This window comes from Mauremys reevesii, linkage group 3 (genome assembly GCF_016161935.1).
Source record: "Mauremys reevesii isolate NIE-2019 linkage group 3, ASM1616193v1, whole genome shotgun sequence".
In the NCBI taxonomy this organism is placed as follows: Eukaryota; Metazoa; Chordata; order Testudines; family Geoemydidae; genus Mauremys; species Mauremys reevesii.
In genome coordinates, this window is record NC_052625.1 from 173,113,863 (window position 1) to 173,138,352 (window position 24,490).

At 46.2% G+C, this 24,490-nt stretch overlaps 1 protein-coding gene across 2 annotated transcripts in view; it reads right to left on the reverse strand.

Annotated features, from left to right (window-relative positions):
- Positions 1–18,282, reverse strand: part of PXDN (peroxidasin) — a 152,385-nt gene extending 134,103 nt beyond the window's left edge. For both annotated transcript variants that reach the window (XM_039532192.1, XM_039532191.1), the window contains exon 1: positions 17,939–18,282. In XM_039532192.1, the coding sequence (XP_039388126.1) occupies positions 17,939–18,150 (212 nt within the window). In that variant the 5' untranslated portion in view covers positions 18,151–18,282. The remainder of the gene's footprint in view (positions 1–17,938) is intronic.
- Positions 18,283–24,490: the final 6,208 nt, after the last annotated feature.

Sequence of the window (24,490 nt, forward strand, 5' to 3'; positions counted from 1 at the left end):
TGGGGGACTCCTACAAGGGGTACAGTAGTCTGGAAAGGTTGAGAACCACTGATGTAAAGCATACACAAAAGGTATGTAATGATTAAAATGAGAATACTTTTGGGGAGAATTTTTTTTTTTTAAAAAAAAGAAGAATGGGTCATGGCTTGTATTAAAAGGGCACTTTAAATTTCAATTGTTTTGACTATGCTTTAAAAAAAATTACTGATAGAGCACCCTTTGAATGGAATGCCATGAGGAGGCCTTTTGGGGGGGGGGTGTTTGTTTGTTTATGTTTTAAGAAGGGATGAAGGGAAGGAGGTTTCTGCTCCCCTTATTAAAAGGGATTTTTTTTGGTGGGTAGTAAAACCAAACATGCTCATATCTACCATACTCCTGCCTGTTGTCTTTTCAGTCTCAGGCCTTGTCTACACATAAAATTAACTAAGTTTAAAAAATAATTTTAGCTAGTTCAAACGGGTGAAAAATCCCTGTGTAGACACTTAAATTGATTTAAACTTGGTTTACATCAATTTAGCTTAATTCAGTAAATTATTGACTAGATTCCAATCTAAAGGGAATAAGTGCCCTGATCATTACTTAATCAAATTCCAGCTGGTCACAGTAACAATGGATCTTGATGCTCTGTAAGAACTTTGCATAACAACATGGAACTTTGCCCTTATTGGCTGTTGAACACAATTGTTTGCGTCCTTTACTGATGCCCCCAAGTCAGGGCAAGCAACCAGCAACTCATGTTGTAGATTGACCCTTTCTAAAATATCCAATGATCTTGCCTCCAGTCTGTAATCAAGAAAAGTTGCTGTCAAAATGTAACCTGTCCAAAGTTGTTTTTCCAGAATCATGATTCCAATGATCAGATCTCAGAAACAAGAGTTACAATATTGCTCAAAGGCAGCTTGTTGTGTTAAGCAACCTCTCCGCAATAAACCAGTAAAAATATGGGTTTGCTGGTTTCTCACCCGAATGTACACTGCACCATCCACTTGTTATGCCTTCCTTCTTCACATTTGTGAAGTATTTTTATTTAAACAGATTTTTTAATGAGCTATTCAGAGTTGACTGAGTACTAGGACCATGCAACTCTGTACACTTAGAAAATATTTTCAAAAAATGCCAAGAGAAAAAAGTTCTCTAGAAGACCACCAAATAAAACATGTTAGAACCTCAGTTAAGGCAAAGTTTAAAGGTTATGGTACTTTGGACACATTTATTCAAATAATCATTAAATGTACGCCACTAAGGGTCACAGATATGTTTTACAGCCAAATAGAAGACTAAAATGTTTTGGAAAACAGTATCAAAATCAAAATTAAAGATACTCTATATACTCTCTAAGAAGGAAGGAGGCAAAGTGATTAATAAAAGGATACTACGTGCACCAATCTAGCTAATACTAAATAAATACTGAGCATGATCCCCATTAAAAGTGGCCAATACTGTAAATATAACACTGCATATATTGAGTGATATTATTTTCCTCTCTTCTACTAGACAGGCAGCAAGTAGAATGTTATGCTTCATATCCTTTTTAAGAAGGAAGGAAGGAATGTTGGAGTCAGAACATTCCATAGGGTTTGGGGGAGTGGTAACTGGAAAGAGAAAAAGGGGAAACTAAAAAAGTACATAAACAGCAGCAGGAGGACCCCACAGAGAAGGAGAGTAATGGCAAAGTGTCTTTAAGGTAAAATCAGAGTAAAAGGTAGCAGGGTATATCCCAGTGTTTTTGGTTAGAGTTCCCTTTTGTAACTCAGGGGAAGAGAGAGAGGACACAAGTTTTGTTCTGAACTCTTTTACTGCTTCATAATTTTGTGTAGTGCTTATTAGTCTAAAGTTATATTACAGTGGCACCCACAGACCTTAACAAGGATCAGGGGGCCCATGCTGGGCACTTTACAAACTCATAAATCCCAGCCCCAAAGAAGTGCCATATAAGCACAGATTAGACAAACAAGGACAAGAGGCTGAGAGCACACACTGCCAATGGTAGTTCTGAAGATCTCCATGAGAGACCACAGGGAAGCCTGCACCATCAAAAAACACACAGTTTGGGAAGCCTTGTTTTATGTGCTGTAACTTAGATGTTCATTCAGTTTTATTTGTATGGGAATCAGTTGGCTCTTGTTAACAGTAATAGTTTCATAGCAAAAAGAAACAAAACCCAGCAGCAGGATAAGAGAATGAACAAAAAAAAAACAACCTCAACACATTTGAGTCACTCCATTTTAGTTCATCCAATGCTCATTGCACCACCTCTCTGGATTGTTTTGAATTTCTGCCCATGTTTATAGTAGTAAGGCTAACGTTGTTTAAAAAAAAAAATTCTGAGTGGAACCAAATGGTTAAGGTAAATGGGACCAGCCATTTCATTTATTTTTTTAAAGGGAGGAAAATTATTCAGAAATCCTATTATTTTATACAGCAACCCTTCCAAACATATAAATCATTATAAATTTCTAAACCTAAGCAATGTATATTGTAAAAATAGTTTTACAACTGTAGTTTTCCAGTAAGTAAAGTTTAAGCCCCAACTCCTGTAAAGACTTACTTACTCATTCTTAATAGTCCCATCACAAGTGTGAATCTTTACAGGTTCAGAACCCTATGGACTATTCACAGTGAGGAAAGTTAAGCATAAGCATAAATGTTTCCAGGATGAGACCTATAGTATTCAAATTATACAGCTACTAAAATATGGACTGATGCATTATAGATGTAGTCTGACTATGGGGCAACACAATCTTTACCTTCCATCTTTGCCAAGAATATCAATATATAAACCCAAAATGAAATATTTGTAAAAATTACAATTTTGACAGAGAAATCCCCTGAGAAAAAAAATTATGAAAAGTTTGTTTTAAAAAGAATGTTTCAAATTTCTATACTATTTCATGCAATCAGGGCTTGAAAAATATACCCACCTTCTTCTAGTCTTTTCAAACAAGGTTAAAAATACCTGTGCAAGCAAACGAAGAATAAAATGTATTTCTTGTGTAATTGCTACATATTGTTAGTTAAGATTATATTTAATATCTTTATTTGAAATGTAACTTACTACTTCTCTTTTTATTTAGTTCTATCTTATTTCTCTTCTTAACTTCATTCTACCATGTTTTCCTCTTTTATTTTCCATATTATGGTCACAGTTTATCTTCTCCAGCAGTGGTTTTACTGTCTGTTTTCTCTTTCCTTCTGCCTCCCTCAGGCTATATCTATGCTGCTTATGTCGATATAACCTACATCACTCAGGTGTGTTAGCCACCCCCTGATCAACATAAGTTACACTGACCTAGCGTTGTCCCCACCAGCACTTATATCGCCAGGAGAGCTTTTCCACCAACATAGCTACAGCCACTGTAAACTCTCTAATGTAGCCATAGCCTCAGGCCATGGCTACACTTGCAAATTTGCAGCGCTGCAGAAGGGTGTGAAAACACACCCTCTCCAGCGCTGCACTGAAAAGCGCCAGTGTGGTCCCACAGGGAGGTGGAGTACGGACAGCGCTGGGAGAGTTTTCTCCCAGCGCTGGCGCTTTGACTACACTTAGCGCTTTGAAGTGCAAGTGTAGCCATAGCCTCAGTCTCTTCTCATTTTCTCCCTACATCTACCTCCTCCCCTGTACTTTCTATTTCCTCTACTCCCAAACTCACCCTCTCAGTACCAATTCTCTTTTCAAACTAACAACTACTTCTCCTTCCGACCAATCAATTTACACAAAGAGAGAGCTTGAAAATTTTACCAAACACTAAATAGCCAGAGGACTAAACTTACCTGCTAAATATCAGTTTAAAAGATACAGAGCCCACTAATGAGCAGCACCTCCCTGGTAAGAAGACAACATGAGTTACTTGGAAAGGGGAGGATGCTGGGATATTTATCAGTGTGCCTTCCTTTCATTATGCTTACCTCTCATATCAGCCTTTGTCTAACGGGTGTTTAAAAAAAAATGTAGACCCACTGCTCCAAACACCTTTGCCCCCCTAATACTAAACCCACAGCCTCCTGACTGCTGCAAGCATTAGGGAATCTCACTACTGTACCCTCACCCCAGCCTCCTGGCTCCTGTGATTGGGGAAGGGAGCGTGGCCGCGTCTCTGCTCCTGTATCCCTTCCGAAGCATCCATTTTTGAATCTTTCTACCCAGTGAATAGCTCCAGTGCTTGCTTCTGTTGCTCTTAACTTTCAAAAGCAGAAGATTGAAACTGATCTGATTCTAGTGAATCTCACTGCTTCCTTTGGAGTTCCCAGTAGATGCAATGAAAATTGACATGACTAGTCACTTTTCCTTCTACAGCCAATTGGGAAAACTGAGCTGTAGCAGAGGTATTGAAGACATCTGTCAGCAGACTTAGGAAGACAGTACAACATCAGAGGGGTAGCGGTGTTAGTCTGTATCAGCAAAAATGAGGAGGAGTCCTTGTGGCACCTAATGCCTAGTCTACACTGGGGGGGGGGGGGGATCGATCTAAGATACGCAACTTTAGCTACGAGAATAGCATAGCTGAAGTTAACGTATCTTAGATCGACTTAACTCCCATCCTGATGGCGCAGGATCGATGGCCGCGGCTCCCCCGTCAACTCTGCTTCCGCTTCTCGCCCTGGTGGAGTTCTGGAGTCAACGGGGAGCGCATTCGGGGATCGATTTATCGCGTCTTGATTTATCAAGGGCCAAAATAGTGTAATGTCTGTACTAAATACATGGAGCCCAATGTACGATTTACAAATGTTTCAAATATGGTCATAAAAATATAGTTCTTACTAAGAAAGTGACTTTGCATAAATGGCAGCTTTATGTTTAATAGATCTGCACTCTATGTGCATTACAAGCCATATCCACTTGTGTGGGAAATTTTTACTACTTTTTAGTCCTGTTCACACTGCATAGTTAACAAAGCTATGAGACAATAAGCTGGTATTCTGTTCTTATTCACCCTCAGAATTCCAGGTACAGTGAACTCAATTAAACCTGTACAACCCCAGTTTTTTAACTGGGACTGCCTGGGTGTAGCCAAGGAAAAAAACTATGAAGCTCAGACTAGGCCTGCACAGGTGTAATTGAGAGCAGAATCTGGCCTGTGGAATCTTTTTTACTGGTGATGATCAGGAGTAAATTAAGGCAAGATTCATTATTATTTGTATTACAGCAGCACTCAAAGGCCCCAAATCATAAGCACAAAACCCTGAATGACACCCTTGACCCAAAGAACTTTTTATTAAATTTAGGATGAAATGCAACTAGGGAAAGGGAGGACAGGAGTAACAACAGTAAGAACACACATTTACTTAGATGCTATATGCACAACCTGATGATTCTGAATCATTTAAATTTTTAAAATATAAATAAATATCAGCAATTCCCACAGGAACTCTACTTAGTCATTATTTATTTGGAGATTTTCTGTAGGCATCAGGAAGAAGTGGGTCTTGAAGATGCCACTAGAAGGATGAGAGGGTACTAGCTTTACAAACTATTTTGGAGAGGGTATTCCCTGGACCAGGGATGGAGTGAAAGTAGATTCAAGGAGCTGCAGACATTGAACTGGGACATAGCCCATGGACACACAGAAGACCTGATCCTGCACTCTGATCCACTCAGGTGAAATGATATGCCTATGCAGAGCTCCATAGACTTCAGTAGGACTGCACTAATGTAAGAGTCTGCCTGTGTGAATCAAAGCCAGAATATGGATCTCCAAGTATGCAGTACAGAAACAGCAATGTCAGAAAGTGGGGAAGCAGGAGGGTAAGAAACCAGGACTGCAACAAGCACTTTTGCAGAAGGAAGACTTTTGATCTGTGAAGGGAACATTTGTCTGGATTGTATCCAGGTCCATTTTGTTTTAATCCACCACTGGAAGTGATGTGTGAGCCAGAAAGAATACAGCTCAGCTCTCAGCTCCCATGGTGTGGCAGATATAAACTGAAGGAAAAAAAAGAGCTCTGGAAATCAATGAGACATAATATACAAGGGAGTCCCATTATGCCATTTTTACAGAGTCACTTTTCAGAGTAGAGCCATACATTATGAAAAAAAAAGATAAGGTAAGAATGGCAAATAAAGTGCTTCCAGTGAAAACATGCTAAGACTCCAGTAGTGTTGTTTGCAGGATTTTTATAGGTTCCTATTCTAGCAAGAATGAATGTATTTAAATTAAATCAGTTAATTAATACTTTGAAACAATCCAGCTATTGTTGCCATGCAGGACAAATTATTTATATTGCCTTACACTAAATATAACACTAACATAAAATTATAGCTAAATAGAATAGAAAATAAAGGTAAACATAGATACTGACAGATGCTTTATAGATTTGGCTGGAAAATTTCTACAGATTTCTATTGTCCTTACCCCTGTGAAATGCATTAGCTGGCTCAGTCTAGTTCATAACGGACAAGGGTCCACACCACATTGTTTGCAACCTTGCCAATCTTATATTCTTTAATGCACTTAAAAATACTTATTCCAAAAGAAAGAGATATAATCTGATGATTCACAAACTGAAAGTGATTTAAATGTATTTTATTTTTTATCTAAAAAAGTAAGCCATTCCTGAAGGTGGAAAGTTCACAACATTCCTCCTACTTGGGTGATGACGTGTCTCCATAAAAGCATAAAATTTCTGTGAGAGTTTATAGTACATACTATTAACAAACTAAGTAGCACTAGGTGAAGTGAAGTATAATTATGTAACCATTTGGTGCCTAAGTATTACTGCAATAAGTACCTCAGAAACATATGTAATAAATAACTATAAGTATTCATAGTGTATATCTTTGAGCTACGCGTAAAAATATTACTTTTGATACGTTTGTATCAAGTGGAGATCTTCAAGGTACTGCTTATTAGATCAATTTTATCAGTGTCTGCGCCTGGGGACTCTTAAACTTTTCCATACTGTAAGAGTATCTTGTGGTCCACCTCCTTCCCACTCACCACCACATAACATAACTGTAGCAGCTACAGAAATTGCTTATATGGAAAATATTATTAGGAAAGTACTTGATATATTTTTAATTGCCTTTTAATGGTGACATAGTAGGCGGAAACAAGGAGGATAGTCATCACCATGTGACTAGTAAGAGCTCAACAGACCACCAGCAATCCATAGGCCACACTTTGAGAACAGGTTTCAGAGTGGTAGCCGCTTTAGTCTGTACAGTAACTCCTCACTTAACATTATAGTTATGCTCCTGAAAAATGCGACTTTAAGCGAAATGATGTTAAGTAAATCCAATCTCCCCATAAGAATTAATGTAAATGAAGGGGTTAGGTTCCAGGGAAATTTTTTTCAACACACACACACACACACACACCATAAGTTTTAAACCAGGGGTCGGCAACCTCTGGCATGCGGCTCGCCAGGGTAAGCACCCTGGCAGGCTGGGCCAGTTTATTTACCTGCTGCGTCGGCAGGTTCAGCTGATCGCGGCTCCCACTGGCCGCAGTTTGCTGTCCCAGGCCAATGGGCGCGGCAGGAAGCGCCGCGGGCCAAGGGATGTGCTGGCCGCAGCTTCCCACCACCCCCATTGGCCTGGGATGGTGAACCGCGGCCACTGGGAGCCACGATCAACCGAATCTGCCGATGCGGCAGGTAAACAAACTGGCCCGGCCCGCCAGGGTGCTTACCCTGGCGAGCCGTGTGCCAGAGGTTGCCGTCCCCTGTTTTAAACAAACAATTTAATACTGGTACACAGTGACAATGATTGTGAAGCTTGGTTGAGGTGGAGGAGCCAGAGGGTGGGATATTTCCCTTACTACTAAATGATGAACTAGCGATTGGCTGAGCCTTCAAGGGTTAACTCTCTCAAGTTACAAGGCAGCAGGAATGGAGGGAGATATGCGCATTCCCCTTTAAGTACACTGCCTTGTTAATTAGATCAGCTTGCTGAGACCACAGCTGCTGCAAGCTCCCTCCTTCCTGAGCCCTGGTGTGTAATCCCCCTGCTCTATGGAAGATGGGGTATGTGGGGTGAAGGAGCATGGGGGAGGGGGACACCCTGACATTAGACCCCCCCCCCTTCCTTCCTTTCCCGCCCCTCCCCCCGCACAGCAAGCAGGAGTCTCAGGATATGTCTACACTACAAGACTATTTCGAATCAACTTAAGTCGAATTTGTGGAATCGACCTTATGAAGTCAAATTTGTGTATCCATACTAAATACACTAATTCGACTGTGTGAGTCCACAGTAATGGGGCCAGCATCGACTTTGGAAGCGGTGCACTCTGGGGAGCTATCCCACAGTTCCCGCACTCCCCGCTGCCCATTGGAATTCTGGGATTTCCCCCCAATGCATGCTGGGAGAAAAAATGTGTCAAGGGTGGTTTTGGGTAACTGTCATCATTGAACCGTCAATCACGCCCTCCCTCCCTCCCCGAAAGCGCCTGCAGGCAATCTGTTCGTGCACTTTTCTGCTCAGTGACAGCGCGGGCGCCACAGCACTGCAAGCACGGAGCCCGCTGCAGTTACAGCCGTTGTCAACTCCTCGCACCTTATCGTCCACCTCTTCCACAGTCAGCTGCTGAGAAATAGGGCTACTTTTCAATGGTGCTGCGAGCAGTGGTGGACCATGGGGGACGTTTTACCAACATCAACGTCGGGTGGCCAGGCAAAGTTCATGATGCGCGTGTTTTCAGGAACTCTGCTCTGTTTAGATGCCTGCAGGAAGGTAGTTTCTTCCCGGACCACAAAATAACTCTTGGGGATGTGCAGATGCCTATAGTGATCGTCGGGGACCCAGCCTACCCGCTAATGCCCTGGCTCGTGAAGCCCTATGCAGGCGCCTTGCACAGCGACAAGGAACTCTTCAAGTACCAGCGAGCAGCGAGCAGCGTGACCTGTGACTGTTCAGTTTCTTTACAGAGAAGCTGAACCTGCCACTGTTTCTTTACCAAGTTACTGTTGACTAGCATCTGCAGTTACATACCCCGCCCACCCTGCTTCCCCCACTTCCAACACACGTTTAAAAATAAAATACATGTTCCACTGTAACTTTACAAAGGTTTCTTTATTGATGACTTTGCGTTAAAGGGTTGAAACTGGGACGCGGACTGTGCTGGGTAGGGTGTGCGGTGATGTAAAGACCGCCTCTAAACTCGAGGAATGACAGGCTCCTGCTCCCAGAGCGGTCTGCAGTGCCGGACTGGTTGTTTCAACGGAGCATGCCATCCCTCCTTTTTGGGACTCTGTGTGCGGGGGCTATGTGACCTTGTGGCGGGGGAGGACGGATACAGATTCCTCTGCTTCGTGGCTCTGTGGTCCAGGACAGGGACCGTTGCATGAGATCTGTAACCCCCCTCCCCCGCTACAAAGTCACCCACACAGAACCTGCAAACCACCTCCCATACCGACCAGGGTGCCTACTGACTGCACTGTGTGTGTGACCTGCTGCTGATCCTGCCCCCGTGTCTGTACCCTGGTAAAGGTGATTGTCCTGTCCAATTACCAACCCCCTTCCCCCCCTTCAAACACAGTCTCCTCTAAAAGAACATGACGGAAACAGTAATTAACAGAAAAGTATTTTTTATTATCAACTAGACAGTTAGGGGATGAAACTGGGACGGGGGCTTGGGTGAGGCGGGAAGGAAAGGACTTCTCAAAATTTAGGGTATGAGAGCTTTTGGGTACTTGAGCACTCTGCTGGGGTGCAGTGACAGTTTTCACGGCCCCTGGCGCCCCTCCTTCTGGTTATTTTGGGTGAGGGGGGTATGGGACTTTGTGGCGGGGGAGGGCGGTTGCAGATACACTGCAGGGGGGCTCTGTCCTCCTACGGTCCTGCAGAACATGCACAAGGCGCCGGAGCGTGTCCGTTTGCTCCCTCATTAGTCCAAGCAGCGTTTGAGTCACCTGCTTGTCTTCCTCACGCCACCTCTCCTCCCGTTCGCTGTGTGAGCGCTGGTACAGAGAGAGGGTCTCCCTCCACTGGCTCTGCTGGTCCGCCTCGGCTCGGGAGCACCCCATAAGTTCAGCGAACATCTCGTCCCGTATCTTTTTCTTTCGCCGCCTAATCTTTGCCAGCCTCTGTGAGGGGGATGCTGTGGCAGGTCTGGAGACAGTCGAAGCTGTGTGATGGGAAAAAGGGAGTGAATTCCTTGCAAAGATACATTTTTGCGAACAATGAACACAGTCTAGTCTGTCTCTCTGAATTCTGGGTTGAGATCCCAGTGCCTGATGGGGCAAAAACCATTTTCGTGGGTGGTTCTGGGTAAATGTCGTCAGGCATCCCTTCCTCCGGGAAAGCAACGGCAGACAATCATTTCGAGCCCGTTTTCCCTGGATTGCCCTGGCAGTCGCCACAGCGTGGCAACCATGGAGCCTGTTTTGCCTTTTGTGCCTGTCACCGTATGTGTACTAGATGCCGCTGACAGAGGCGGTCCAGCAGCGCTACACAGCAGCATGCTTTTGCTTTTGCATGACAGCAGAGATGGTTACCAGCCATACTGTACCATCTACCATACCATAAATTGATAATAAGATGATCATGGTTACTAGTCCTTTTGCACTGCACCATTTGCTGCTGTCATAAGTGCCCCTGGCTGAGATCAGCCAGGGGCGCAAAAGCCAAAATTGGGAATGACTCCCTGAGTCAATCCCTCCTTTTTGGTATCTAAAAATAGAATCAGTCCTGCCTAGAATATGGGCAAGTGTACTAGAGAACCACTGTATCAGAGAACCAGAGAGCACAGCTGCTCTGTGTCAGATCCTGCAGAAATTATGAGCTGTATGCTATCCACAGGGGGTGCTCCTGCAACAACCCCACCTGTTCATTCCGTTCTTCCCCCAGCCTTCCTGGGCTACCATAGCATTGTCCCCCCACTTGTGTGATGAAGTAATAAAGAATGCAGGAATAAGACACAGTGACTTGTTAGTGAGAAATGAGTGGAAGGCAGCCTCCAACTGCTATGATAGTCCAGACAGGACATTAAGGAGTGTAGAGGAGAGGAGCCCAGCATCCCTCTGCTAGTCCAGGGGCAATTGAATCTTTTCTTTACACATGAAGGGTGGGGGCTGATGGAGCTCAGCCCCCTGTTGCTATGATGAGGACGGTTACCAGCCATACTGCACCATCTACCAGGAAAAATTAGGAGCAGGAGCCCTTGATCGACCTCACTGATGCTAGTCGGCATGGTTACCAGTCCTTTTGCACTGCCCCATGTGCCAATAGGCTGATGATGACGATGGATATCAGTCATATTGTACCGTCAGCCACCCATGGCGGGGGGGGGGAGCAAGGATATTGGTGTTGAGTGCTGCAGCATCGCATCTATCTGCAGCATTCAGTAAAGATAGGGTGACATGTAAAAGAGTCAACAGAGGATTGTTTTCCCTTTCACTTCTGGGGGGGGGTGGTGCGTAAATTGCCGAGCTATGCCCTGACCCACCGCAGACACTGTGTTTGACCCTAGAAGCATTTGGAGCTCAGCCAAGAATGCAAATGCTTTTCAGAGACAGCAGGAACTGTGGGATACCTTGCGTCCTCAGTCCCCCCTCCCTCCATGAGCGTCCATTTGATTCTTTGGCTTTCCGTTACGCTTGTCACGCAGCAGCATGCTGAGTCTCTGCTACGCCGTCTGTCTGGAGATTTTTTAAAAATACTTTGGACCAGGTGTAACATTACAGTAATTCCCCTAATTAGATGCAGGAGTCTCCGAGCGAGAGCACCCTGAGGACGGTCACTGAAAGAGATAGAGAGCGCATGCTGCGTGAAAGCCAGCACAAACCAGGGGCCTATGCAGCCGTGCTCGGGGAGGCAGTGCTCCCTGAGTACCTCATGAAAGCCTGGCGCGGAAAAGTGTGCTACCACGGAGCACCCAATAAGGCAGCTCTCCCCAGGAACCTCCTGTGGAGGCTTTTCGATTCCCTCCTGGAGAGCTTCGTGGAGATCTCCCAGGATGATTTCTGTTCTATCCCCACATATATAGAGACCTCCTTTTCACATACTTCAGATTCCTGTTATATTAAGAATAAAAGTTTACATGTTTAAAGCACTTACCGACTGCTCCTTCCCCTGATTCAGGGTCTGGGTTAACGGCCGGGAGGGTTGGGAGGGGATCTCCGTGAGGGTGATGAAGAGATCCTGGCTGTCGGGGAAACCAGCGTTGTAAGCGTTGTCGCCTGCCTCGTCCTCCACAAACCCTTCCTCATCTTCCCCGTCCACGAACATCGCCGAGGAACTGGCCGTCGACACTGTCCCATCGTCAGAGTCCATGGTCACTGGTGGGGCAGTGGTGGCAGGCTCCGTAGCGTCCGTTTGCCGCTTTGATTTTTTGGTAGCCTTGTCTGGGGTCCTTGATTTTCACGCAGCGCTGCGTTGCATCCCGCCTGTATCCTCTGTCTCTCATGGCTTTGGAGACCTTCTCGTAGGTCTTTGCATTCCGTTTTTTGGAGTGCAGCTCCGAAAGCACATACTCCTCGCCCCACACACCGATCAGATCCAAGACTTCCCGGTCAGTCTATGCTGGGTCCCTCTTTCTATTCAGAGATTACATGAACTCCTCTGCTGGAGAGCTCTGCATTGCTGCCGGTGCTGCTGAGCTCGCCACAATGTCCAACCACGAAATGAGATTCAAACTGTCCGGACAGGAAAAGGAATTCAAATTTTCCCGGGGCTTTTCCTGTGTGGCTGGTCAGAACATCCAAGCTCGGACTGCTGTCCAGAGCGTCAACAGAGTGGTGCACTGTGGGATAGCTCCCGGAGCTACTAAGTTCGATTTGCATCCACACCTAGCCTAATTCGACATAGCCATGTCGAATTTAGCGCTACTCCCCTCGTCGGGGAGGAGTACAGAATTCGAACTAAAGAGCCCTCTATGTGAAATTAAATGGCTTCGTGGTGTGGACGGGTGCACGGTTAATTCGAATTAACGCTGCTAAATTCGAATTAAAGTCCTAGTGTAGACCAGGCCTCAGGGAGCAGCTCCAAGACAGAGGGCAGGATTAGCACATGGCAGTGGGGGGAGGGACCCAGCTGAACTGCAGGCAGCTGTTGCACAGGGAATTTAGGGGAGCGGGGTGCTGATAGGGGGAACTGATATGGGGGCTGTTGGTCCACCCTGGTTCCAAGCCCCCACCAGCTAGCTGCAACAGGCTGCTCTTCCTGCAAGCAGTAGACAAAGCAGGTGGCTGCCAAACGACGTTAGAAGGGAGCATTGCACAACTTTAAACGAGCATGTTCCCTAATTCATCAGCAATATAACAACGAAACAACGTTAACCGGGATGACTTTAAATGAGGAGTTACTGTATCAGCAAAAACAAGGAGGAGTCCTTTTGGCATCTTAGGCCTGGACTGCACTAAGGGGGGGGGGGTCGAACTAAGGTACGCGACTTCAGCTACGCGAATAGCGTAGCTGAAGTCGAAGTACCTTAGTTCGGGCTACTCACCCGTCCAGACGCCGCGGGAACGAAGTCCGCGGCTCCCCCGTCGACTCCGCCACCGCCACTCATTCCGGTGGAGTTCCGGAGTCGACGGGAGCGCGTCCGGAGTTCGAACTATCACGTCTAGATTAGACGCGATAATTCGAACTCCGATAAGTCGAACGCCGCCCGTCGACCCGGCAGGTAAGTGTAGACCTACCCTTAGAGACTAACAAATTTATTTGGGCATAAGCTTTCGAGGGCTAGAACCCAGATGCATGGAGTGGAAAATACAAGAGCAGGTATAAATACATGAAAAGACGGGAGTTGCCTTACCAAGTGTGAGGTCAGTCTAATGAGACAATTCAATTAACAGTAGGATACCTAGGAAGGAAAAATAACTTTTGTAGTGGTCATGAGAGTGGCCCATTTCAAACAGTTGACAAGAAGGTGTGAGTAACAGTAGGGGGAAATTAGATTTAGGTTTTGTAATGACCCAGTCTTTATCATAGAATCATAGAATCTCAGGGTTGGAAGGGACCTCAGGAGGTCATCTAGTCCAACCCCCTGCTCAAAGCAGGACCAAACCCAACTAAATCATCCCAGCCAGGGCTTTGTCAAGCCTGACCTTAAAAACCTCTAAGGAAGGAGATTCCACCACCTCCCAGGTAACCCATTCCAGTTCTTCACCACCCTACTAGTGAAAAAGTTTTTCCTACTGTCCAACCTAAACCTCCCCCTCTGCAACTTGAGACCATTACTCCTTGTTCTGTCATCTTCTACCACTGAGAACAGTCTAGATCCATCCTCTTTGGAACCCCCTTTCAGGTAGCTGAAAGCAGCTATCAAATCCCCCCTCATTCTTCTCTTCTGCAGACTAAACAATCCCATTTCCCTCAGCCTCTCCTCATAAATCATGTGCTCCAGACCCCTAATCATTTTTGTTGCCCTCCACTGGACTCTCTCCAATTTATCCACGTCCTTCTTGTAGTGTGGGGCCCAAAACTGGACACAGTACTCCAAATGAGGCCTCACCAGTGCTGACTAGAGGGGAATGATCACATCCCTCGATCTGCTGGAAATGCCCCTACTTATACAACCCAAAATGCCATTAGTCTTCTTGGCAACAAGGGCACACTGTTGACTCATATTCAGCTTTTTGTCCACCGTAACCCCTAGGTCCTTTTCTGCAGAACTGCTGCCCAGCCATTCGGTCCCTAGTCTGTAGCAGTGCATGGGATTCTTCCGTCCTAAGTGCAGGACTCTGCACTTGTCCTTGTTGAACCTCATCATATTTCTTTTGGCCCAATCCTCTAATTTGTCTAGGTCCCTCTGTATCCTATCCCTACCCTCCAGCGTATCAACCACTCCTCCCAGTTTAGTGTCATCTGCAAACTTGCTAAGGGTGCAGTCCACACCATCCTCCAGATCGTTAATGAAGATATTGACCCCAGCACCAATCCTTGGGGCACTCCACTTGATACTAATCCACTAATGTGATGGTGTCCAGTTTGCAAATTAATTACAGTTCTGCAATTTCTTGTTGAAATCTGTTTTTGAAGTTTGGAATTAATTTTCAAACTGCACACTATCACATTAGGCCTGAATAAAGACTGGGAGTGGTTGGGTCATTACAAAACCTAAATCTAATTTCCCCCATGCTAATTTCCGCCCTTCTTGTCAACTGTTTGAAATGGGCCACTCATTACCACTACAAAAGTTATTTTCATGTATTTATATCTGCTCCTGTATTTTCTACTCTTATGTATCTGATGAAGTGGGCTGTGGCCCACGAAAGCTTATGCCCAAATAAATTTGTTAGTCTCTAAGGTGCCACAAGGACTCCTTGTCACTTTGAGAACAGTTGCCTTAAACCAAACTGAGAATATATAAATGTTAATCTTTTTTTTTAATTTCTTTACTAAATCATAGGCTAGAACAGTTACTCAAATTTGAGAGACTAGAGGGCTTGATATTGGAGAGGTTAGACAACTATTGTTCATATATTTTCCTCTTACTTACTCACAAATTATAGGTTTCAGAGTAGCAGCCGTGTTAGTCTGTATGCGCAAAAAAAACAGGAGTACTTGTGGCACCTTAAAGACTAACAAATTTATTTAAGCATGAGCTTTCGTGAGCTAAAGCTCACTTCTTCGGATGCAACAAATTATAAACATCCATGGTGAGAGAGCTCTGCCTTGTCCAGTTTTAATCTAATATATTTTGCTGTTGTAGGCATCAATATCTTTGCCATGTGTCCAAACCTTTTAGACTCACATCCCTATGGTTAGGAGTTAAAAAAAAATCAAGATGATTCACAACACGAGACTACAGAAAACTGTGTAAAGCTCAATGACCAATATAAAATGTGCTCTGTATATGTACTTAGTTCCAAATGCAAGAAACATTAACCACCCACTTCCTGTATTGTTCACTAAAACTTTTACAGCTACTTCAGGACTGCTCCAATCCTGCCAAAAGGGTTCACACCATGCCAAAGAGGGAATCAGAAATGTTAAATAATTGTACTTTTCACATTATGATATTTAGAGTCTGAAATGCAGCAAGGCTTTACGGGGCCCTTTCTGAAAATAACTGAAAGTCACAAGTCAATATGCTACAGTAGGTCATACAGAAAATACCCAGGGCCAACCTCTGCTCTCCTAGTTTTCCATTGTTGCATTTGTGTAAGTGAGGGCAGGAATTAGTTCCAGGAGTCAGAGTAGCAGCCGTGTTAGTCTGTATCCGCAAAAAAGAACAGGAGTACTTGTGGCACCACAGAGACTAACAAATTTATTTGAGGATAAGCTTCCATGGGCTACAGCCCACTTCATCAGATGCATAGAATGGACCATATAGTAAGAAATACATAAACACACTGAGAATGTGAAAAATGATCCGTGGGTCATTACACAAATTGAATCTATTTCCCTATGTTAAGTATCCTCACATCTTCTTGTCAACTGACTGAAATGGGCCATCTTGATTATCACTACAAGTTTTTTTTTCTTCTGCTGATAATACCTCATCTTAATTAATTGGTGTCTTACAGTTGGTATGGTTACTTCTACCTTTTCATGTTCTCTGTGTGTATATGTATTTCTTACTATATGTTCCATTCTATGCATCTGATGAAGTGGGCTGTAGCCCATGGAAGCTTATGCTCAACTAAATTTGTTAGTCTCTAAGGTGCCACAAATACTCTAGTTCCTGAAGTGTTTCTGTATCCCAAGAAACATACAAACAGGTTAATGGAGCCAATCCCTTACTCATAGTGAACTCTAAATCAAAGTGTGTGAGGTTTGTATGGATTCTCTTTTTTATTAAAAGGGTGTGGAGGAAAAGGATAAAACTGGTTTCTTTTAAAAAAAATCATTGTCAAAAATATGTAGACTAAATTCTTTACTGGCTTTCACCCCATGTGATCCCACTGAAATCAACTGAACCCCAATGCTGCAAAGTCTTATTCATGTACTTAACTCTACAAGCAGCAAGGAGTTAATCCCATTGACATAAATATGACCATTCATGCTCCATCAAGTTAAGCATTTGCAGAAATCTTTGCGAGATTGGGGGCTTGGACTGAATTGGATATAATTCAGGACAGAATTTGGTCCCTGGTGTATTATTATATGTCCATGGTGCTGCTTAAAATTGAGCCAAAAGTGTAACATTCCGAAATGATCCACTGCCACCAATGAAATATATTGTACCAAGCCACTAATAAGAGTCACAGTGAAAACATTTTAGGAATCATATACATTTAAATAAAAGTAATCGTGAAAACATGGTATTTTGTATCCAATAACAGACTTTTTTAAGAGCATCTACAAATCCACAAGGATTGATCAAAATCCAGTAGCTCTAAAATTCAACAGCCTGATTTATGAAAGCAACCAAAAAGTACGTTCAATTGAAAACATCTAGGGCTGGGTGGAGTGCGACGAAACCTTTCACATAAAAACGCGAATCAAAGCCAAGTCTCCTATGGTGAAGCAACAGCTTCTTAAACAGCTCTCTGCAGCTCGGCTCCCTCCGAAAGATGTTGCTGAGAATAATTAATGAAATGATCCAAGAAAGGAAAACTGGAACCCGCTGAGTGACTTCACCACCACTCGTCCTGCTGGCTCCAGGCCTCGAGGGGGGAAGCCACACAGCTGCGGGCCAAGCTGAACGGAGCAGCACCTCGGTGCCTTCAGCAGATAATCAGACAGAAAGACCAAAAAAGCGAGAGAGGAATACGCCAGGCAGAGACAACCGGCGAGCAAGTCACTGGCCATAGCTACCAGAGCCGGGGCGGGGGGGGGCTGTTTCACCCCCCTGCGCTCTACAAATCAGTCTCCACTGGAGCTAACAAAAGACTCCAGAGGGAGAGGGCAGCCCAGTGATCGGGGCTTCCAACCCGACAGGCTAGAGACAAAGGGCTGTGGCGGCTGCTGCACGGTGCCCCCCGCCCCAGGTATCCCGACCGAGACCCCCCCCCCCTTACTGCTCCCTCCAGGCCTCTCCCTAGGTTCAGGGCGAGAAGCTCCCGGCCTCCCTCCCTCTCGGCTGCTGAAGCCCCCCGCCCGGGGGGTACTCACAGGATGGTGGTTTGGGGCGACACGGCGGGGACGCTTTCCAGCATCAGATGCATGCAGCGCACCGTGGTGCGGAAGCACAAGCAGCGGCTGGGGCACCACACGCTGCCCCGCGGCGGCGGCGGCTGGGGCTGCGGGGAGGCGGCGAGGAAAAGCGCCCCGCTCCAGAGCAGGAGCACGAAGCCGAGCCCGGCCGCCGATGTGCAGCGGGCCATGGTGCGAGGGGCAGGAGGAGGAGGAGGGCGAGGGGCGGTAGCAGGTCTCCACCGTGCCTGCTCCGCTCCCAGCTGCGGCTGCTCTCGCTCCTGGACCTGGAGCCAGCGGGCGGAGGCGACTCCCTGCCCGGCGCAGGCTGGAGTGGGAAGGGAAGGGGAGGGACGGACGGACTGCAGTGGGACCGCCCCAGCCGGCGCGCTCGGAGAGCTGGGCAGGCAGCCCCGCCACTGGCTCCCCGGCCCGAGCAGGGGCGCGAGAGGGCCCCGGCCCGAGCGGAGCGTTCCGCAGCGAGGCACCGCCCGGAGAGGGGGAAGCGGCTTCCTCCGCCAGGGGGCGCTTGGAGGGGGCGGCTCGGGGAAGCGCATGGCCGAATCCCCTCACCCCCACCAGGGCACAGAGCGCACGGATCTGACCCCCACCACCGCCAAGGGCACAGAGCGCCAGGCCCCCTACCAGGGCCTCCCCCCCACCCCCTCCTGGGGCACAGAGCGCCAGGCCCCCTGCACAGGTCCGAGCCCCCCACCCCCTCCTGGGGCGCAGAGCGGCAGGCCCCCTGCACAGGTCCGATCCCCCCCAGCCCCTCCTGGGGCGCAGAGCGCCAGGCCCCTGCACAGGTCCACTCCCACCCCTCCTGGGGCGCAGAGCGCCAGGCCCCTGCACAGGTCCGATCCCCACCCTCCTGGGGCGCAGAGCGCCAGGCCCCCGGCACAGGTCCGATCCCCCCCACCCCCTCCTGGGGGACAGAGCGCCAGGCCCCCTGCACAGGTCTGATCCCCCCACCCCCTCCTGGGGCGCAGAGCGCCAGGCCCCTGCACAGGTCCGATCCCCACCCCTCCTGGGGCGCAGAGCGGCAGGCCCCCTGCACAGGTCCGATCCCCCCACCCCCTCCTGGGGCGCTGAGCGGCAGGCCCCTGCACAGGTCCGATCCCCACCCTCCTGGGGCACAGAGCGGCAGGCCCCTTGGACAGGTCCGATCCCCACGCCCTCCTGGGGCACAGAGCGGCAGGTCCCCTACACAGGTCCGATCCCCACCCCCCACCCCCTCCTGGGGCGCAGAGCGCTAGGCCCGCTACACAGGTCCGATCCCCCCCCCCACCCCCTCCTGGGGCACAGAGCGCCAGGCCCCCTACACAGGTCCGATCCCACCCCCTCCTGGGGCACAGAGCGGCAGGCCCCCTTGCACAGGTCCGCCCCCACCCCCTCCTGGGGCACAGAGCTGAGCAACAAGCCCCCTGCACGGGTCTGAACCCTCCATCCCCTCCTGAGACACAGAGTGATAGTCCCCCTGCACAGGTCTGACTCCCTCCCCCATCCACTGGTGGGGCACAGAGCGACAGGCCTCGTGTATGGGTGTGAATTCCCCCACCATCTCTTCCTGGGGCACAGAGCAACGGGCCCTCTGCATGGGTCCAAACCCCCTCCTCCACTCCCACCAGAGGCACAGAGCAACAGGCCCCCTGCCTGGGTCCAAACCCCCCCTCCCCCCCCCCCAGGGCACAGAGCAACAAGTCCCCTGCATGGGTCCAGACCACCCCCTCCATCCCCTCCCAGGGCACAGAGCAACAGGTTACCCCACTGAGGGAACCACACACATCTGAACACTACCTCACCCAGGGCACAGATAGCAACAGGCCCAAATTACCCCACTGAGGGGACTGCACACATAGCCAAACCCTCCTCCCTTCCCTAGATGGACAGAGGAAGCATTCATCCCAAAGAGCATGCACTAAATAAAAAAGACAGAGGAAAACTGGATAGGTTCTAAATAAATAAGACAGGTGGGAGGAGAACTGGACACAGAGATGAAGTGGCCTAGTGGGATTGTCAAAAGTGCCTAGGAGCCCACCTCCCATTGATTTGTTCTTTTACAAATCCCACTAGGCACCTATCTGCATCTTTAGATGCTTAAATACCTTTAACAATCTGGCCCAAAATGTCTTACTGAAGGTCACACAGCTGATCAGTGGCAGAGCCAGAAATAAAATTGAGCCCTGTGCTCTATCTGCTTGATTATGCTGCCTATATCAAGGAGTGGTGCCAAGAGGGATGTCTGAGTCCCATCCAGGGGGAACCAATTTCACAAGTAGGCCAGCCTGCTCCCCACAGTTTCCTTGAGCAGCAGGAGCCTGGTCTGCACTGGTGATGGGAACGGGGCTACACAACTTTCTACCAGGGTCTAATGGTTACTACTCCTACCTATTCTGGATGCTGTCAGCAGACATCATAGCACTGGTTACACTCAAGTCATAAGCATGTGTGCTAAATATATACTTTTTTCAATGGGTCTGGGAATCAGGGCATTGGGCACTTGCGTGTTGTGCCCATTCCTATAAAATGGATGCACTGCTGGTTGAAAAAAACTGTAGTCAAAGAGTAGTTGTCAGTGTCTTGAGGAGTCCTGCAGAGGTCTGTTCTGGTGCTATTCAATATTTTCATTAGCGACTTGGATAATGAAATAGAGAATGTGCTCATAAAATTTGCAGATGAGACCAAGCTGGGAAGGGTTGCTAGCACTTTGGAGGACAGGATTAGAATTCAAAATAGCCTTGATAAATTGGAGAATTGGTCTGAAATCAACAAGATGAAATTCAATAAAAGACAAATGCAAAGTACAACACTTAGGAAGGAAAAATTAAATGCACAATTACAAAATGGGAAATAACTGGCTAGGCAGTAGTCCTGCAGAAAAGGATCTGGTGGTTGTAGTGGGTCACAAATTGAATCTGAGTCAACAATGTAATGCAGCTGGGAAAAAAAGACTATAATTGTATAATTATATTAACAGGAGTAGTGTATGTAACACAAGGGAGGTAAAGCTTTAGTAAAGCTTTTGATACTGTCTTTCATGACCTCATAAACAAACTCAGGAAATGTAACCAAGATGGAGCTACTATAAGGGGGGTGCATAACTGGTTGGAAAACCATTCCCAGAGAGTAGTTATCAGTGGTTCATGGTCATGCTGGAAGGGCATAACGAGTGGGGTCCTGCAGGGATCAGTTCTGGGTCCAGTTCTGTTCAATATCTTTATCAAAGATTTCAGATAATGGCATAAAGAGTACACTTATAAAGTTTGCAGACGATACCAAGCTGGGAGGTGTTGCAAGTGCTTTGGAAGATAGGATTAAAATTCAAAATGATCTGGACAAACTGGAGAAATGGTAAATAGGATGAAATTCAATAAGGATAATGCAAAGTACTCCACCTAGGAAGGAACAATCAGTTGCACACATAGAAAATGGGAAATGACTGCCTAGGAAAGAGTATTGCTAGAAAAGGATCTGGGGATCATAGTGGACCAAAAGCTAAATATGAGTCAACAGTGTAACACTGTTGCAAAAAAAGCAAACACACTTCTGGGATGTATTAGCAGGAGTGTTGTAAGCAAGACATGAGAAGTAATTCTTCCACTCTACTCCACACTGATTGGGCCTCAACCAGAGTATTGTGTCCAGTTCTGGGCACAATATTTCAGGAAAGATGTGGACAACTTGGAGAAAGTCCAGAGAAGAGCAACAAAAATGATTAAAGGTCTAGAAAACATGACCTATGAGGGAGATCGAGGGACGGATTAAAAGGTCTGACAGGCCAAACACAGCCTGTGGGCCGTAGTTTGCTCACCCCGATCTAGATAATACTTAGTCCTGCCATGATGGCAGAGGAATGGACTAGATGACCTCTTGAGGTCTCTTGAAGTCCTATGAGTCTATAATTACCCAGTTCTACTTGGAATTGATGTCTCACCTAGAGTACTGTGTCCAGTTCTGAGCACCATACTTTAAGAAAGATGTGGGCAAATTGGCAAGAGTCCAGAGGAGAGCAACAAAAATGATAAAAGGTTTAGAAAACCTGACCTGACATCCTGACTTCCAAAGTGCTTGCCTGATCTATGAGGAAAGGTAAAAAAACTGCGCATGTTTAATCTTGAGAAAAGAAATCTGAGGAAGGACCTGTTAACAGGCTTCAAGTATCTAAAGTACTGTTAGACAGTGATCCGTTGTTCTTTATGTCCACTGAAGGTAGAATAAGAAATAACAATCTTAATCTGCAGCAAGGGTGATTCAGGTTAGATATTAGAAATAGTTAAGTACTGGAATAGTTTACCAACGGAGGTTGTGGAATCCCTGTCACTGGAGGTTTTTAAGAACAGGTTAGACAAACACCTGTCAGGGATGATTAAGTTATACTTTGTCCTACCTCACCACAGGGGGTGGGAAGAAAGATGAATTAGATGATCCCTTAGGTCTCTTCCAGCCCTACATTTCTGTGTTTCCTTCATGCAGCCCTGCATCTAGGTGTATCCAAATACCATCAAGCAGGAGTCCAATGAAGCACAGATTATAAGATTTTTAACATCTGTACAATCTTCTGTCAGTGGCCTTGCATTTTGGCATCTTAAGTAGGAGGGACTGTACTTGTGGGCAGAATTTGGAAGAATACCACTACTTGTTTCTCATTTGAGCCTTGGCAGCTGGAATACATGTAAAAGGTAATAGCAGAAATTATTGTTTCATCAGCATTAACTCCCTGCACCACTTCAGACTGGAAATCCTTTGAGTTAGCCATCTAAATTTAGATTTTATATTGCCACCCACCACCACAGTATCAATACCAATAGGAAAGTCCCTAGCAGACTTTACAGAGTCTTTGGCACTGTTCCAGTTTGGGAGTAAAAACTATGCTATGGAAGACCTTTTGGTTTTGGTATTTTATTATTGTCTTCTCTTTTGTTGTGGGTGGCGATGGTAGTAGTTAATTGGGCAAAGAGGGTATTAGTGTTGTGATTCTTAGGGCTTTTTCAAAGAGGAAGGTTCTGCAGTGTTTCGTGAAGATGGCCAGACTCTAAATCTCCTCAGGAAGTTTGTTCCATAGCCAAGTCTTCTTGACCAAGAATGTTTTATCCCTGGTTCCCGCACACTTTGTCCTGGGCTTTGTGTTCTGCATTGTCTGACAGTGCAGTGGTTCATAGATCAAATTTGGTCTGTAATGTAGTTGGGGCTTGATCCATTAATTACTTTGAAAATTAGGTCCAGAGGTTGACTGTGGGGCTAGTGGAAGGACTTGAGCCTGGTGGGGATAATATTGTGAAGAATTACTGGTCTTTTGCTCCACCAAACCCCCACTCTGAAGAAGCCTACAAGAATCTTGTAGAACAGTGCTTCTCAAAGTCGGACCGCTGCTTGTTCAAGGAAAGCCCCTGGCAGTCCGGGCCGGTTTGTTTACCTGCCGCATCCGCAGGTTCGGCTGATCGCGGAGCCCACTGTTTTGTTTGTTTGGCTCCCCTATGGTTATTACCTGGCAATAAATAACTTTCATGATTAAGCTGGTTGCCTCTCTCCTTCCCCCCCTCCCCGCCCCCGGGTGTTTTGGTTTCCTCATTCACTCTGCAGCACTGCTCCTTGTACCTAAGCGAAAAGATCCCTGCAGAGCCCAAAAATCCTATGGCGTTTGTTCATCAAGTGGGTTACTACCAGAAGAATTGTAACATGAAAGTGGGGATAGAGTCATGTTGAGTCCAGGGGCATATGAGGGTGGCAGAAAGTGCTGCTTGACCCAGCCTATTGAGTCCAGGGACATATAAGGGGTCAGCTTTGGAATGCTGATTAACCTTGGAATGTCCTCTCAGACATGCTCTGTTAATGTGTGTGTGTTCATCTGATTCAGGTGCTGGAAGAACCCAGCCCTGGAGAGCCTAGGTCCTACAGGATAGATCCATTGAGAAAGAACTTGCAGCAGGGAGAAGTAGAGCTCCATATGAGAACACAAATGACACAAGCAGTACCTTGATAGAAGTACAGAACCACCCGCCCCAGAAGAGTAACCCTAATAAATGAACATACTATAAAGTAACAGGCAAAGCTGGGAACACCCTTCACAAATTTCCTTACACCTACTCTTATGGGGGGAGGGATAGCTCAGTGGTTTGAGCTTTGGCCTCCTAAACCCCAGGTTCTGAGCTCAGTCCTTTAGGGTGCTATTTAGGGATCTGGGGCAAAAATCTGTCTGGGGATTAGTCCTGCTTTGAGCAGCAAATTGGACTAGATGACCCTGATATTCTATGATTCTAAATAATAATTGGTGTAATGTGTTATTATTGAAACTGAAATTTAAAAACCTAATTTGCTTTTAACCAACAATACAAGGTGTCTATTTTTTGCATTTCTCTCACCTTGGACAACAAAAATAGACTTCTATTTCACCTGTGTTTATAGTTAGCACCAAGTGAGTTTTATTTTGCAATGTTTTTCTGTAATAGGATAAGATGATTGGCTTACAAAAATACAGAGAATTTTTTTTAAATAGTTTCCTTTGGAACATAAACAACAAACAAAATCTATGGA